Source organism: Barbus barbus, assembly GCF_936440315.1.
Source record: "Barbus barbus genome assembly, chromosome: 31".
In the NCBI taxonomy this organism is placed as follows: domain Eukaryota; kingdom Metazoa; phylum Chordata; class Actinopteri; order Cypriniformes; family Cyprinidae; genus Barbus; species Barbus barbus.
The window spans coordinates 5047602-5062482 of NC_136759.1; the positions used below are offsets into that span (position 1 = coordinate 5047602).

General features: G+C 35.2%; 2 protein-coding genes across 2 annotated transcripts in view; both read left to right on the forward strand.

Moving 5' to 3' along the window:
* The window catches only part of LOC306851432 (uncharacterized protein), a 53927-nt gene extending 46486 nt beyond the window's left edge, over window positions 1-7441 (forward strand). The window contains exon 23 of the mRNA XM_079387653.1: window positions 6277-7441. Coding sequence (XP_079243779.1) covers window positions 6277-6289 — 13 coding nt within the window. The 3' untranslated portion in view covers window positions 6290-7441. The remainder of the gene's footprint in view (window positions 1-6276) is intronic.
* LOC306851252 (uncharacterized protein) overlaps window positions 6891-14881 on the forward strand; it is a gene marked incomplete at its 5' end in the record, with an annotated part of 59500 nt that continues 51509 nt past the window's right edge. The window contains 2 exons of the mRNA XM_079387407.1: window positions 6891-6898; window positions 7314-7775. Of these exons, the coding sequence (XP_079243533.1) occupies window positions 6891-6898; window positions 7314-7775 (470 nt within the window). The remainder of the gene's footprint in view (window positions 6899-7313; window positions 7776-14881) is intronic.

Genomic DNA, 14881 nt, shown 5'->3' on the forward strand with positions numbered 1-14881 from the left:
AAGCATATTTTATACACCTTTCTATTAGTCGTTTTGTAAATTTGCCATGGATTGTGAAGTGAATCTTGACTTTCACTAATGAAGAGAATGTAGATCAACCGATGATAAATCAGTTCTCTGTAATTCCTCATAAAGTGCTGCATGTAGAAGCAAAGCTCTGTCTGTGTTTGCCTTTCTAATTTTGTATTATTATTATTATTATTTGTTCATTTTATTATTTATATTAATTTTGTATATGTTCATTGGCATAAATACTTACTTTTGAGAGATGAACTAAAGATTTTGAATAAGTTACAGGCTTTTGCAGGTAATCTATTGTGTGGTGCTGTTTGTACAAATTGTTTTGAGAAATGCACATGCTTTGCAAATATTACGGATGATCCGAGAAAGGCACCAAAGTGACTGAAAAAAACTGTAAAATCAAAAGTTGTGTTTGTTAACATTAGTTAATGCTTGTGAACTAACATGAACTACCAATGGACGACTGTATTTTCATTAACATTAACACCGATTAATAAATACTGTAATAAATGTATAGTTCATTGTATGCTCGTGTTAGTTAATTACGGTGGCCGAGAAGTGCAAAACAAATCACGATTCTGAAAACAAAATAATAAATTACAAACGCAAATGCAAATCTAAAAAACAAAATAACAATTCATAAAACACAACAACAATTCAGAAAACATTATAACAATAAGAAAACACAACGACAAATCCGAAAACAAATTAACAAATCAGGAAACACAACGACAAATCAGACAAACCGGAAGAGGTAGGTATAGTTTGAGACCGTGCCATTGGTTTGGGAATAGATTACTCACCGCTGATTGGACGAAATATCTGTCAAACAAGGTATACAGGAAGAACCAAAAGAAGAACAGCAGAGTCAATTAGTGAGAGTATTATCTCCATTGGTGCAGATGGTAGCGCACGTGTCATTGTGTTTTTAGACGTGATCGAGGCGGGTTCGAGTTCGCCTTTTGCCGAACTTTTTTCTTTCTCCCTTTTCAAATCTCGTATCGCATCGGAAAGGCATTTATTTTCAACAAAAAGTAAGGAAATAATCCAAAAGTTGAAAATAAAATACAATACTGACGTGCAGATAATTGCCACTATTTGCAACAAGTAGTATACATAACACAAAATCCTGCTATTTTAAATAGTGTAAATACGTATTTGCACTTAGTTAAATAGCCTCTATCGCTATTTACACAGTGCAAATAGCTGCTGCATAAAAATATACATGCATGTACATTTACAACACTGTACTCTGTATTATATTACCTTTGAATCAGAATACAAAAAAAACTTGTTAACGCTAATACGAGGGTGTTTCTAATACAGTGTCTATGGGAGTGACGGTAAATTTGACATAGTTCTGTCAAATAGCGATAGCAGCTAACCTCAGTATTGTAGTAAAAAAAACAGTATGCAATAATAACATATTGAGTATAAATTATAATTTTAATTCAAATTGATGCCACCTTATAGAGTCTGGAAATGTGTCGTCACAGTGGCAATGCATTCTGGGAATTTAGGTAACGGGAGCTACCGCGGAGACTGGATAATATAGTGAATATAGACGTTGATATTATTTAATGTTTCTATTATTCTACTTAAGATCGCGTTGGAGTGGTTAAGGCTCACGTTACATCATTTGCCATAGCCCTTTGCACAGCCGGTGTGAAAAACGTGCTTTTTTCAGCCTTAGAAAGCTGAAAGAGCAGAGGTATTTCCTGCAGACATTAATAGATGCCACAAATTAGCCCTTATCTGTGTCTGCATGAAATACCTCTGCTTTTGATTAACGCTGTTGATACAGTAAGCCTTAAATCATTCAACGCGATCTTAAGTTGAATCACATAAACATAAAATAATAGCCTATATAATGTCTACATTCACTACGAACTCGGATGAAAGTTAAACTGAAACTCGGTAACAACTCAAATAAGATATAGCTTAATAATTGATCTCTGTAGATTTAATATATACAGTGATTTGCATTAAACTGTTCGCCCTCACACTACAAATAAAAGAAAATCATATATGGAAATATTATCTGTGGCAGTTATTTGATCCCAGGCCACTTGTTTGTAAGGATTAAGTTTCATTCATTTATTTGATCGTTTATCATTGTCTCTAATAATAATGAATCTTCAACTTGGTTCATTATTTATTTGCACAGCATCCACAATAAACATCGATTCAAAGCAGCTTATAGTAAGTTGTGTTATCTCTATAGTGGCTTAATTCTTTACACTGAGCAGATTTACTGGGCAATATAACAATGCTAAACGATCCACTGTTTAAGATCTAGCTATGTATTATCCCCTTAAAAAAATAGGCATGGTTTTGCTGCTCTAACCAAAGTGTTTTAAGGCAGTTAGCCTATATATATCAGTACCACTGCAGTGAAGGAGACTGAATAATGAATATATGCAGCCTCTCAGACAAACCACAGAGCCATTTTTTTTTTTTAAAGAGATTTACTTATTAGTCCGTTTTATTCTAAGAGTATGTATGATGGTTTTCAAAAATTATGAATAGTAAACGGTCGGCTTTTTTCTGTGGTGATTTGCATGCGTTTACACTGTGTGCTCCGGTTACATAAAACATGGCGGAATCCGACGCTGCGTGACGTAGTTTACCAAGCTCTATTGGCATCACCTACCCTAACCTTACCCGATATTTTATTTTCAACTTTTGGATTATTTCCTTAATTTTTATTGAAAATAAATGCCTTTCCGATGCGATACGAGGTTTGAAAAGGGAGAAAGAAAAAAGTTCAGCAAAAGGCGAACTCGAACCCGCCTCGATCACGTCTAAAAACACAATGACACGTGCGCTACCATCTGCACCAATGGAGATAATACTCTCACTAATTGACTCTGCTGTTCTTCTTTTGGTTCTTCCTGTATACCTTGTTTGACAGATATTTCGTCCAATCAGCGGTGAGTAATCTATTCCCAAACCAATGGCACGGTCTCAAACTATACCTACCTCTTCCGGTTTGTCTGATTTGTCGTTGTGTTTTCTGATTTGTTAATTTGTTTTCTAATTTGTTAATTTGTTTTCGGATTTGTCATTGTGTTTTCTTATAATGTTTTCTGAATTGTTGTTGTGTTTTATGAATTGTTATTTTGTTTTTTAGATTTGCATTTGCGTTTGTAATTTATTATTTTGTTTTCAGAATCGTGATTTGTTTTGCACTTCTCGGCCACCGTAGTATAGGCCTGGCTACATTTATCTGCATCGTTACATGTGTCATATTATTAACATTTCAGCAATGTTTTTTCTTCCCGTTATTACCACATCAGAGGCAGTAAGGGCATCCATTTACATTTTCATCAACTTGCAGGTCATACAGTTTTCTGTCTCTATGTGGGCGCTCAGTTTTTTCTGTTGTTTGACCAAAGTATCATATTATAAAAGATTCAGCGCTTCGCACGAGCTTTCTGATACTCTTCTCCACTCACCAAATACAAATATATATATATATATATATATTAGTCTTTATAAATGTAGTGTTTCTTGAGTAAAGAAAACACTGTACATATTTAATCAGCAGTTCTTTATTTATCTTCAGACAGTAAACGAGCTGAGATGCTCTAAACTGTGCTTCATTCACAAGAGAGAGAGAGGGGCGGGAGGAATAATGAGGTTTGACTGACAGTTTGAGGAGCCAATGGCGTTACGAGCTTTAGTGTCGTCACTGACTGATCCAGGATCAGTGATCTCTGTTATATTTCTGATTTGAGCAAGAGCTTCAGAATGATATGATAATGTAACGTTATCTTTTGTTGACGCTACTTGATCAAAAAAAGAGTTTCGAGAAATATAGTTAAACAGTTTAGGGTGCGAACTACGGGGGAGCTAGGGGGAGCTCGGCTCCCCTTAATAAGACATGGGCTCCCCTGAAAACGTGATTTGTGAAATTTTGGGGGGTCTCAAAAAAATATTGACTGTGTTATTTTGACATGCAATTTGAGTTTTGTGTAATGTGATCATCGTGGATTATTATGTGTAAAATTGTAAAAATATCATTCATTCATGCATGACGGCGATTTAAACCTAATTCACTTCAATAAAGATAACTATACATGCTATTCTTGTCATGAGCATCAAGCTGTGGGGCGCTGCGGTGCAAATTCATTGCACTCATGTTTAATACGTTAACTCAAAGATTCGTAGGAAAATATAAACGTTGGATTCAACATTGGCCGTAGATCTGTGCGCGCAGTCCTTGAAATCCATTCTGCAGTTAGCATCATATAGCATCATAGCCACCATGGCAAAAAGAACACAAGGCAGTTCAATGGCACGACCGAATGACCTGCTGTAAGCCCTGTTAGCACACCTCCCTCCGGGATGACAACGCAAGAAGTAAGTCATTGTAGAGCCCTGCATTTCGACCCGGGCCCAACGGGCCCCGACTTTTTTACGCCTCTAGGGCCGGGCTTCCGGCTAATTTTCACGTCATAGTTCAGACGCAGGCCGAGCCTCGGGCCTGTTTTGGGTTTCTCCTTATTTTTATATTGTAGACATCCATCGATTAGTGATGAAAAACATTGCCACGCTGGTGGAAACAACACGAGACCGTGCCGTGACTGAGAGCAGCTCGATGGTGTTTAGTGTCCCGCAGCAGCAGCGAGTGACTTCAGCGCAGCGGAATAGTTCTGCGTTCAAATGCACACAATAGACTAAAGCTTGCTGAAAACCCCCAGCAAACATAACCATGAATGTGTCTGCGGGAAATAGTAAGGAGATATTTGAATTATTTACTAATAAACTAATGTTTTCTGAGTCTGTGTCGCAAGGATGAAGTAGCTGATCCTGACTCGCCGTCTCCTCATTAGACGCACCTTTAGAGAGAAATGCATCTTTATTGATTATGATTAAGATTATAATAAAAGAGTTTTTGTTTTCAATTTTTTTATTACGTTAAGTGATAATTTCAAGCTTTCTATAGATATATTTATCATGTCTGTGAGGCATGTATTCGCGCCGCTTCGGTTCATTTTTGTGATGCACTCCTGTTCAAGACGGCAGAAAGCGCATCATGTTTGTTTTCTTTGTTTTATAAAAGAACTACCTTTTGTTGATATTGTGAGTGCACACAAATACAAGTAGACCCTTTACAGGTCCGAATGATGTATTACTCTTACCTTTATCAAAAAAAAAAAAAAAAAAAAAAATACAAATAAAAAAAATGAGGGCGTAGGCTATTTAAATTTGTTTCCACTGAAAGCAATGCAAGTGTTTGCTCTGGTGCCTCCATGTCCAGCAGAGCGCGCTTTAGCTTCCACTCTCTGCACAAACTTAGATATATATAGGCTAGCGCACATTATTATTATAGCGCATGCTTAATGTTTAAACATTGTTATATACTTTAACTGTTTTAGTATATCTAAATTTTATTTTAGGCAAGTCCTGATGATATGAGAAATCGCTAAATTGATCAAACATAGGCTATGATCAGCTCATGCCGCTGATCGCTTGGTCGTTACTTAAAAAAAAAAACTATTTTAATAGCCGAAACAGTAGTATAAACTGTTTTAGGAGAAGGGGGGAAAAAGACAGGCTCGGGTCGGACTCGGGCCGGTAATTCTGATAAGCTGTCGGACGTGGGCCGGCCTTACGCACGATCCCATAGACCCCACCCCGTGTTAAAAAAAAAAAAAAGGTGGGCTCCCCCAAAGTCCACGGTATAGTTCGAACACTGGTTAAACTAGTAGCGACACTACTGCCATCACTGCTCTTAAGGCCAGTATTAAGAAAGAAAAAAATCAAATCAAAATCAAATCAAATCACTTTTATTGTCACATCACCACAGCACATGTGCCTTCGTGAATTAAATTCTTGAGAGCGTGCTCCAGACAGTGCAGAAACAATTTACATATAGACATTACCATACATACGTACAGACTTATACAGATGACAATGTGTAATATACACATACATATACTCAGTACACAGAGTGTACTATTAGACAGACATACAGTTACCGATACACATTATACACAGTATGTAGTACACATTCTACGTTATATACACACAGTAATATGCGAAGATGCAGCAGATTATATATAAACCGGATGTGCAAATGTCATGGATGTGCATTGGATGGTATCCAGTGCTGGCAAAAAGATTGTTGTATTTGTGCAGTAGTGTACTGGTAGTCCAGTTTGAACTGTATGGAATTAAAGTGCAGTGCGTGGTATATTGTAAAGTGGGAGTGTGCTGTAGGGTGTATTAATTTTGACTGTTCATTAGCCTGATAGCCTGAGGAAAAAAGCTATCCCTCAGTCGGCTAGTGCGGGATCGGATGCTGCGGAGACGTCTTCCTGAGGGCAGCAGAGAGAGCAGTCTGTGGGACGGGTGGCTGGAGTCACTGATGATCCTCCGGGCTTTCTTTATACACCGCCTGGTGTAGATGTCCTGGAGGGAGGGAAGCTCACCTCCAACAATGTGACGGGCAGTTCGCACGACCCTTTGCAGAGCTTTGCGGTTGCCAGCAGACAAGCTTCTTGATATAAATAAGACAAGCTTCTTGATATATCTCGCCAAAAACTTAATAAATGGAGGTTCCTGTGAGATTTTATTTAGGGTGTTATATCACAAACAGCCACCGGTGACACCCAAACTACATTGACTTTTATTTGATGCATTTTTCTGTCACAAATGTCTAAATTTCTTTGTCAGTATTACGTCTATCACAAAACAACCACCACATATGGTATTTTGAGAATCTGACCTTTCCAACGATATGTATTTTAAGATTATAAAAAGTTTTGATTGTAAAATACTGTAATAATTTTGTAATATGACACTTGACTCCGCCCACTTAGGGGGAGGAGACCTCTAAATGATTTTAAAGAACCATTTCCATGGCAACGTAATTTCCAATTTCAAAATGTTTTTCACAGGATGAATTTTGAGTTTTAAAGCTTTCAAATGATATATAATTTAGGGTGATTACTAAAACATTTGATAAAGTAAAAAGGCAATAAAATATGTAATGGCTGTGACACGGGGTTAAATGGGAATTTGAAGGAAATTATTTAAATTACTCTCACTTTAATATATAGTTTAGATTTTAAAAGATTGAACCAATACAAAACACTTTAATATTTATTCACTTTAGGATTATATTTACAACACACCACTCGACAACCGGCCACTACAGCTAAAATACAAACTGACATTGAATCTTTCAAATCATTCATCAGCTTTCATATGTATTTTATATTTAAATCATTTCATTTGTCACCTGCAGTATTTTTGATCATACTGTACATTAAACATTGAAGTGAAAATTATTTGTGTCTCCATAGGTTTGACATTTATAACTCCAGGAGAGAAGCTGCTGTAAAGTTTCTACTGAATCTGATTGTTTCAGCGTCAGAGTTTGATGCAAATAAAGGAGAAAATTACACTGAATTATTAACATCTGTGTGCAGCTACACATCTTTTCCCTTCAGTGAAAACTACAGTAACCTTCATAATCATGGTGATTTCCTGCTGGATCTGTGTTCACATGTGAAGGACTATGAGACTCAAACAGGCAGGACTGTCCTTCCAGCATTACAGCCAATTTATCAGTCAGCTCCTGCAGTCTGGATCATAAAGCTCTCAGAGAGAAAGAGCTCCATCCTCCTAGAAGTGCTGAAACTCCCAACAGAGAAGAAACCAGTAGAGCTGATAGACTGGACAGATGAAGAGAGTGAAGTGAAGGGATTCCTCCAGTGTCTGCCCTACATCTCACAGCTGAGGTGAGAGACTCATGGGGAAAATATTACTCTGGGGTTGATTTGTTTTGTTTCCATACGTTCTAATCTCATTTAGGATTATTGGCTACATTTTTATTTTTTTGCGAGTACAAAGAGCAGAATGAGTGGAATTTAAAATGCTGCCCCTCATCACAGTGTCCCCAATCCTGTAAATTATGGCAAACCACTGATCTATAATAATAATCTATAATAGAGACCTGGATTGCTCATGACATCATTAAAGTGAAACCAGACCCACCATATTGGTATACCCTAGTATTTTGAGTTAATAGGAAATCATACATTTTTAGTGAGAAAGCATCACCTTGAGGGGGAAGTCATGGCCTAATGGTTAGAGAGTCGGACTCGTAATCGAAAGGTTGCGGGTTCGAGTCCCCGGCCGGCAGGGATTGTAGTGAATGTCCAGCGCTCTCTCGACCCTCAATACCACGACTGAGGTGCCCTTGAGCAAGGCACCGAACCCCCAATTGCTCCCCGGGCGCCGCAGCATGGCTGCCCACTGCTCCGGGTGTGTGTTCACGGTGTGTGTGTGTGTGTGCATTTGTTCACTACTCACTGCTGTGTGTGTGCACTTGGATGGGTTAAACGCAGAGCACCAATTTCGAGTATGGGTCACCATACTTGACAATACGTCACGACTTTACTTTACTTTTTTTACCTAACGAGTCACCATGTTATATCTAAAGCCTCCCTGTACATTATTAAAATGTAAATGTCCTAAGCATGTAAATGGTTATTTGTTTAATGTCAGGAATTTCCCCTGCTTATTAAAAACAGCAGCGAAAAACAGATGAACATGATAAACATCGGACAGCCGAGAGCCTCTACATATGTATTACACATGAGAAAGTGCTCATTCTGAAATCGGAATAAAGATTTATGCTTCGTAGCATATGCGCATATATTGGAAATCATTCAAATTCAGATTTTCCATCATGTATCATTAAGGATTCATGTAAAATTGTGGATAAAGCTAAGATAATAGATTGTTTAAATGAACATTTTGTGGCCATTGGTTCACTTCATAAGTCCCAAAATTTGACCCATGACAACTCCTTAACTGTTTACTCTAGTGGAAATCATTTTAAGGTAGATCAATTATTTGATTTTAATCCAGTAACAGTTTCAGAGGTTAATAAGGCACTTAAATCTTTAGATAGTAGGAAACAGGCTGGTCCAGATAAGTTGGATCCACATTTCTTAAAGTTGGCAGCTGATATTATTGCTCCACCACTAACCTATCTTTTTTAATCTTTCTTTATCTACAAATTAAATTCCTTGTATCTGGAAAACTGCTTATGTTCGGCCATTATTTAAAGGGGGTGATCCAACTGTATTGAATAATTATAGGCCTATTTCAAAATTGTCTGTTTTATCAAAGGTTTTGGAATCGCTTGTAAATGATCAATTAAAAGAGTTTCTATCTTCTAAAAATGTCTTATCAGAGTTCCAATCCGGTTTTAGGAAAAAACACAGTACATCCACAGCAATTATAAAAGTATTAAATGATTTAATGGTTTCATTGGATAATAAAAACCATAGTGCTGCTCTTTTTATTGATTTATCTAAGGCTTTTGATCTCGTAGATCATGAAATTTTGAAGCAGAGGCTACTTAGCGTAGGTTTATCAGTAAATACTGTTGGATGGTTTGTTAATTACTTATCGGATAGATCTCAATGTATAAATATAGAGGGACTCACTTCTAGTACTCTGAATGTAAAGGTCGGCGTACCACAGGGATCGGTTCTCGGGCCATTATTATTTATTTTATATATTAATAATATTGGGAATAACCTTGTACATTCAAGTTTTCACCTATACGCTGATGATATGGTGATTTACTCTTCTGCACCAACATTGGACCAGGCTGTGAATCATCTTCAATCTGATTTTGATGCAGTTCAGCATACACTGAGCAAATTAAAACTTGTTCTAAATGCAGAGAAATCTAAATTTATGATGTTTACAAAAAGAAAGTCTGCACATTCAAACTTATGCTCAATTACTACTCTTCAGGGTTTGGAAATTGAAGTAGTATCTCAGTATAAATACCTGGGTTTTTTAATTGATGATTCTCTTTCTTTTGGGCCTCATATTCAGAATCTTGTGATGAAATTAAAGTCGAAACTGGGCCTCTTTTTTAGAGTCAAGTATTGTCTTTCTCTTGCAGCAAGGAAGAGATTGGTAGCAGCTACATTTTTGTCAGTGTTGGATTACTGTGATATCATATATATGCAAGCACCTAAGCATTGTTTACAGGCGTTGGATTCAGTTTATCATGAAGCATTAAGGTTCATCACAAATTCAAAAGCCCTTACTCATCATTGTTCTTTGTACTCTTGGGTTGGATGGCCGGGATTGTCATCCCGTAGACTTAAGCATTGGTATTTATTTATATACAGTTGTGGTCAGAATTATTGGAACCCTTGGTAAATATGATCAAAGAAGACTGTGAAAATTAACCTGCTTTGTTAATCCTTTTGATCTTTTATTTAAAAAAATAAATTTTTAAATAAAAAAATCACAAAAAGCTAACCTTTCATTGGATAATAAGAATTTAAAATGGGGGGAAATATCATTATGAAATAAATGTTTTTCTCAAACACACATTGGACACAATTATTGGCACCTTTTTATTCAATACTTTTTGAAACCTCCATTTGTCAGTTTAACAGCTCTAAATCTTCTCCTATAATGCCTGATGAGGTTAGAGAACACCTGAAAAGAGATCAGAGACCATTCCTTCATCCAGAATCACTCCAGATCCTTTAGATTCACAGCTCCATGACGGTGCTTCTTCTCTTCAGTTCACCTCACTAATTTTCTACAGGGTTCAGGTCAGAGGACTGGAATGGCCAGCAGAAGCTTGGTTTTGTGCTCAGTGACCCATTTTTGTGTTGTTTTTGAGGTTTGTGTTTGGATTATTGTACGGTTGGAAGATCCAAACATGGCCCATTATAAGATTTCTAATAGAATCAGTCACTTATTGATTTTTTATCTGTTGGTATTTGATAGAATCCATGATGCCATGTGTCTGAACAAGATGTCCAGGACCTCCAGCAGAAATATAGGCCCACAACATCACAAATACAGCAGTATATTTCATTGTACACATGGGGTACTTTTTATCCCTGTGTTCACCAAACCCATCTTGAGTGTTTGCTGCTAAAAAGATCATTTTTTAGTTTCATCTGACCATAGAAGCCAGTCCCATTTGAAGTGCCAGTCCTGTCTGATAACTGAATATGCTGGAGTTTGTTTTTGGATGAGCTAGGAGAATTTTTCTTGAAATCCTCCCAAACAACATGTGGTGATGTAGGGGCTGTTTGACAATTTTTTTTTAAGGTTTTCTGACCCCGAGACTCAACTATTTTCTGCAATTCTCCAGCTGTGATCCTTGAAGAGTCTTTAGCCACTCAAACTCTCCTTCTCACCGTGCATTAGGACGATATAGACACACGTCCTCTTCCAGGCAGTTTCATTACATTTTCTGTTGATTGGAAATTCTTAATTATTGCCCTGATGGTGGAAATGGGGATTTTCACTGCTCTAGCTCTTTTCTTAAAGCCACTTCACTAATTTGTGAAGCTCAATTATCTTTTGCCGCACATCAGAAATATATTCTTTGTTTTTTCTCATTGTGATGGATGATTAAGGGAATTTGGGCTTTGTTTTCCCTCCTATTTATATTTCTGTGAAACAGGAAGCCATGGCTGGATAATTTCATGTTCATAATTACCCTAGAGTGCTCAAAATTGTGAATATGAATGGGAGTATACTTCAGAGATATTTTACTCTTAAGAATTTCTAGGGGTGCCAATAATTGTGTCCAACGTGTGTTTGAGAAAAACATTTATTTCATAATGATATTTCCCCCCATTTTAAATTCTTATTATCCAATGAAAGGTTAGCTTTTTGTGAATTTTTTAAATAAAAGATCAAAAGGATTAACAAAGCAGGTTAATTTTCACAGTCTTCTTTGATCATATTTACCAAGGGTTCCAATAATTCTGACCACAACTGTATAAAGTCATTTTAGTTTTACTTCCCTCATATTTACAGCAGAATATCTTTCAAAAAGATGTAAAGAATTATGGGCTTCGCTCACAGGACTATTATCTTTTAAGCATCCCTAAAGTTCGTACTAATATGGGTAAACGGGCATTCAGTTATGCCGCTCCATTTGATTGGAATCAATTACAAGCTAAGTTATGCTTAAAAGAGTTCGTATTACTAAATGATTTTAGATGTATTTTAAAGGATCTAGTTGTAGAGTCACCTGATTGTAAATGTTTTGAGTGAATTGTGTATGTTTTTGTGTATGTCAACTAATGTATTTTGTTTTATGTGTAACTAAATGTGCTGCCTATCTTGGCCAGGACCCTCTTGTAAATGAGATTTTAAATCTCAAGAGTTTTTAAATTTCCTGGTTAAATAAAGGTTAAATAAAAATAAATAAATATACCTTTATTCAGCTTGTACAGTTAGTTTATTCAGTTTTTATTTAATTATGTTGAGTTGTAATATTACTTTTATTCATACAGTTGGCTAGCTGCAAATGATTTAACAATGATTTCAATAACAGCATGCATTTTGAAGCAGTCAATGATTTAAACATTGGTTAAATTAATAATTAATTCAACAACATAAACATAATATTTTACTCCTGTGGAAACTGTAATGCTAGTAAAACACCATAGAATTATTGCAGCTTTGAAGAGTCTAAATTAGATGCTGCTCAAACAGAAAATAAAATACATGCATCATAACTTATTTAGAGAAATAATGCTGACTACATGTGGTACAGACTTAAATACATCAAACTTTTTTCCGAGATGATGCATGGTAAGCTTAGCTTTGATTTAAATATAATAGTGCAATATAGTAACAGTCTTGTATTGTAATATTTATTTTATATTTGAATCAATTTCTGATACTAATACTATTTTTTATAATAGTAATAATGTTCATGTTTAAGATTTCCTGCATAATTACGTACATAAAGAAATATATTTTGTGTTGGATCAGTTACCCGTGTCAGCAAGTGCAACTTTCCCTGACTGACTTTGTGAATCATTCAGTCCCCATCCATACACTTCATGCTTATGAAAGTACTTAAATGATTAAAATGATGTCATTTTAATATTAAAATACGTTTTTCTATCATACACTCTTAAAAGTAAAGGTGCTTCATGATGCCATAGAAGAACCTTTTTGTCTAAATAGTTCCATAAAGAACCTTCAACATCTGAAGAACCTTTCAAAATCTTCTTTGTGGTGAAAGAAGGTTCTATTATAGATTATAAAAAGATAAGAAATAGATGATTCTTTAAAGAACCTTTGACTGAATGGTTCTTTATGGAACCAGAAATGGTTCTTCTATGGCATCGCTGTGAAGAACCTTTTAAGCACCTTTATTTTTAAGAGTGTAGATAATATACAGAGAAAACTATATATTTTTAGGTCATTTGACAGAAGCTAGAAAACATCGTCACATAACAACAGAAAATCCACCCAGTGTCCATAAACTTGAGAAAAATAGAGAGAATTTAGCAAAAATTACATTTAAATATTTACTCATAATTGCTCTTTTTTTATTATGATTAATAAAAATGAATAGATATAACATTATTATAAAAATGGTCTAATATGAACTTGTATACAAACCAATTATTACTTTAACCTTAACAATAGGGTTCCCTGTATAGTTTAGTTTAGAAAAAATAAGTGTACATTACCAGTCAAAAGTGTTTGAACAATAAGATTTTTAATTCTCTTCTGCTCACCAAGCCTGGATTTATCTGATCCAAAATTTAGCAAAAGCAGTAATATTGTGAAATGTTTATTATTTAAAATGACTGCTTTATTTGAGTATATTTTAGTGTAATTTATTTCTGTGATCAAAGCTAAATTTTCAGCATCATTCCTCCAGTCTTCAGTGTCACATGATCCTACAGAAATCAGTCTAATATCATGATTTGCTGCTCAAGAAACATTTTTTACATAAAACAATATTAACATAAAAAACATATCATTATTATTATAAATATTTAAAACAGTTGAGTAATTTTTTCAGGATCCGTTTAATGAATACAAAGATCAAAAGATTAGCATTTATCTGAAATATTTATTTATTTATTTTATTTGGAGTCAGTATAATTATCATTTGTTTTTTATTTTAAATTTTTTTTTTTGGGGGGGTATTATAGAAATTACTAATTTTATTTAGCAAAGATGATTTAAATCAAAAGTGATGATAAAGACATTTATAATGTTACAAAAAGATTTCTATTTCAGATAAATGCTGTTCTTCTGAACTTTCTCTTCATCAAAGAAACCGGAAAAAATTATACTCGACTGTTTTCAACAACAACTATAATAATAATAATAATGTTTTTAGAGCTAAAAATCCAGCTTTGAAATCACAGGAATAAATGACATTTTAAAATATATTCAAATAGAAAGCAGTTACTTTAAATAATAAAAATATTTCTGCTTTTGCTGTATTTTGGATCAAATAAATGCAGGCTTGGTGAGCAGAAGAGAATTAAAAACATTATAAATCTTACTGTTCTAAATCTTTTGACTGGTAATGTTAATCACAGGCTTGTTAATTATTCATGAATAATTCTCACTCCAGGCTCCAGCCACTGGTTAATGAGGTGATACAATTAAGAGAAATAAGCTTCAATAGACTAACATTTGAAGTTACGGTAGGAATGTATAGCTAATGTGTGGTAATGTGAAGTAATCAGCAATTGTAGGATTTATTCATGCTTTTTTAATGCCAGGTTGGAGTTATACACTGATTTTGTGTCATGGTCCATGGACCCCCTGAATTAGCCTTGGACACCCCCTGGCCACCCCATGTATAAAACTCTAGCTCCGCCACTGAGTGTGTTGCATTCTGATTAGTGCCTCATATTTCAGATATCTTACACAGTGACAACAACCGCATCAACTGAGTGTTAGAAATATCTTCCTTTTGTGAAAAACATATGCATATGCAAAAACATATGCATAATCAAACATATTTTCAATCCTCATTCCGCCCCTTTGGTCTGAAATTATTGTTATTTTAGTGAAG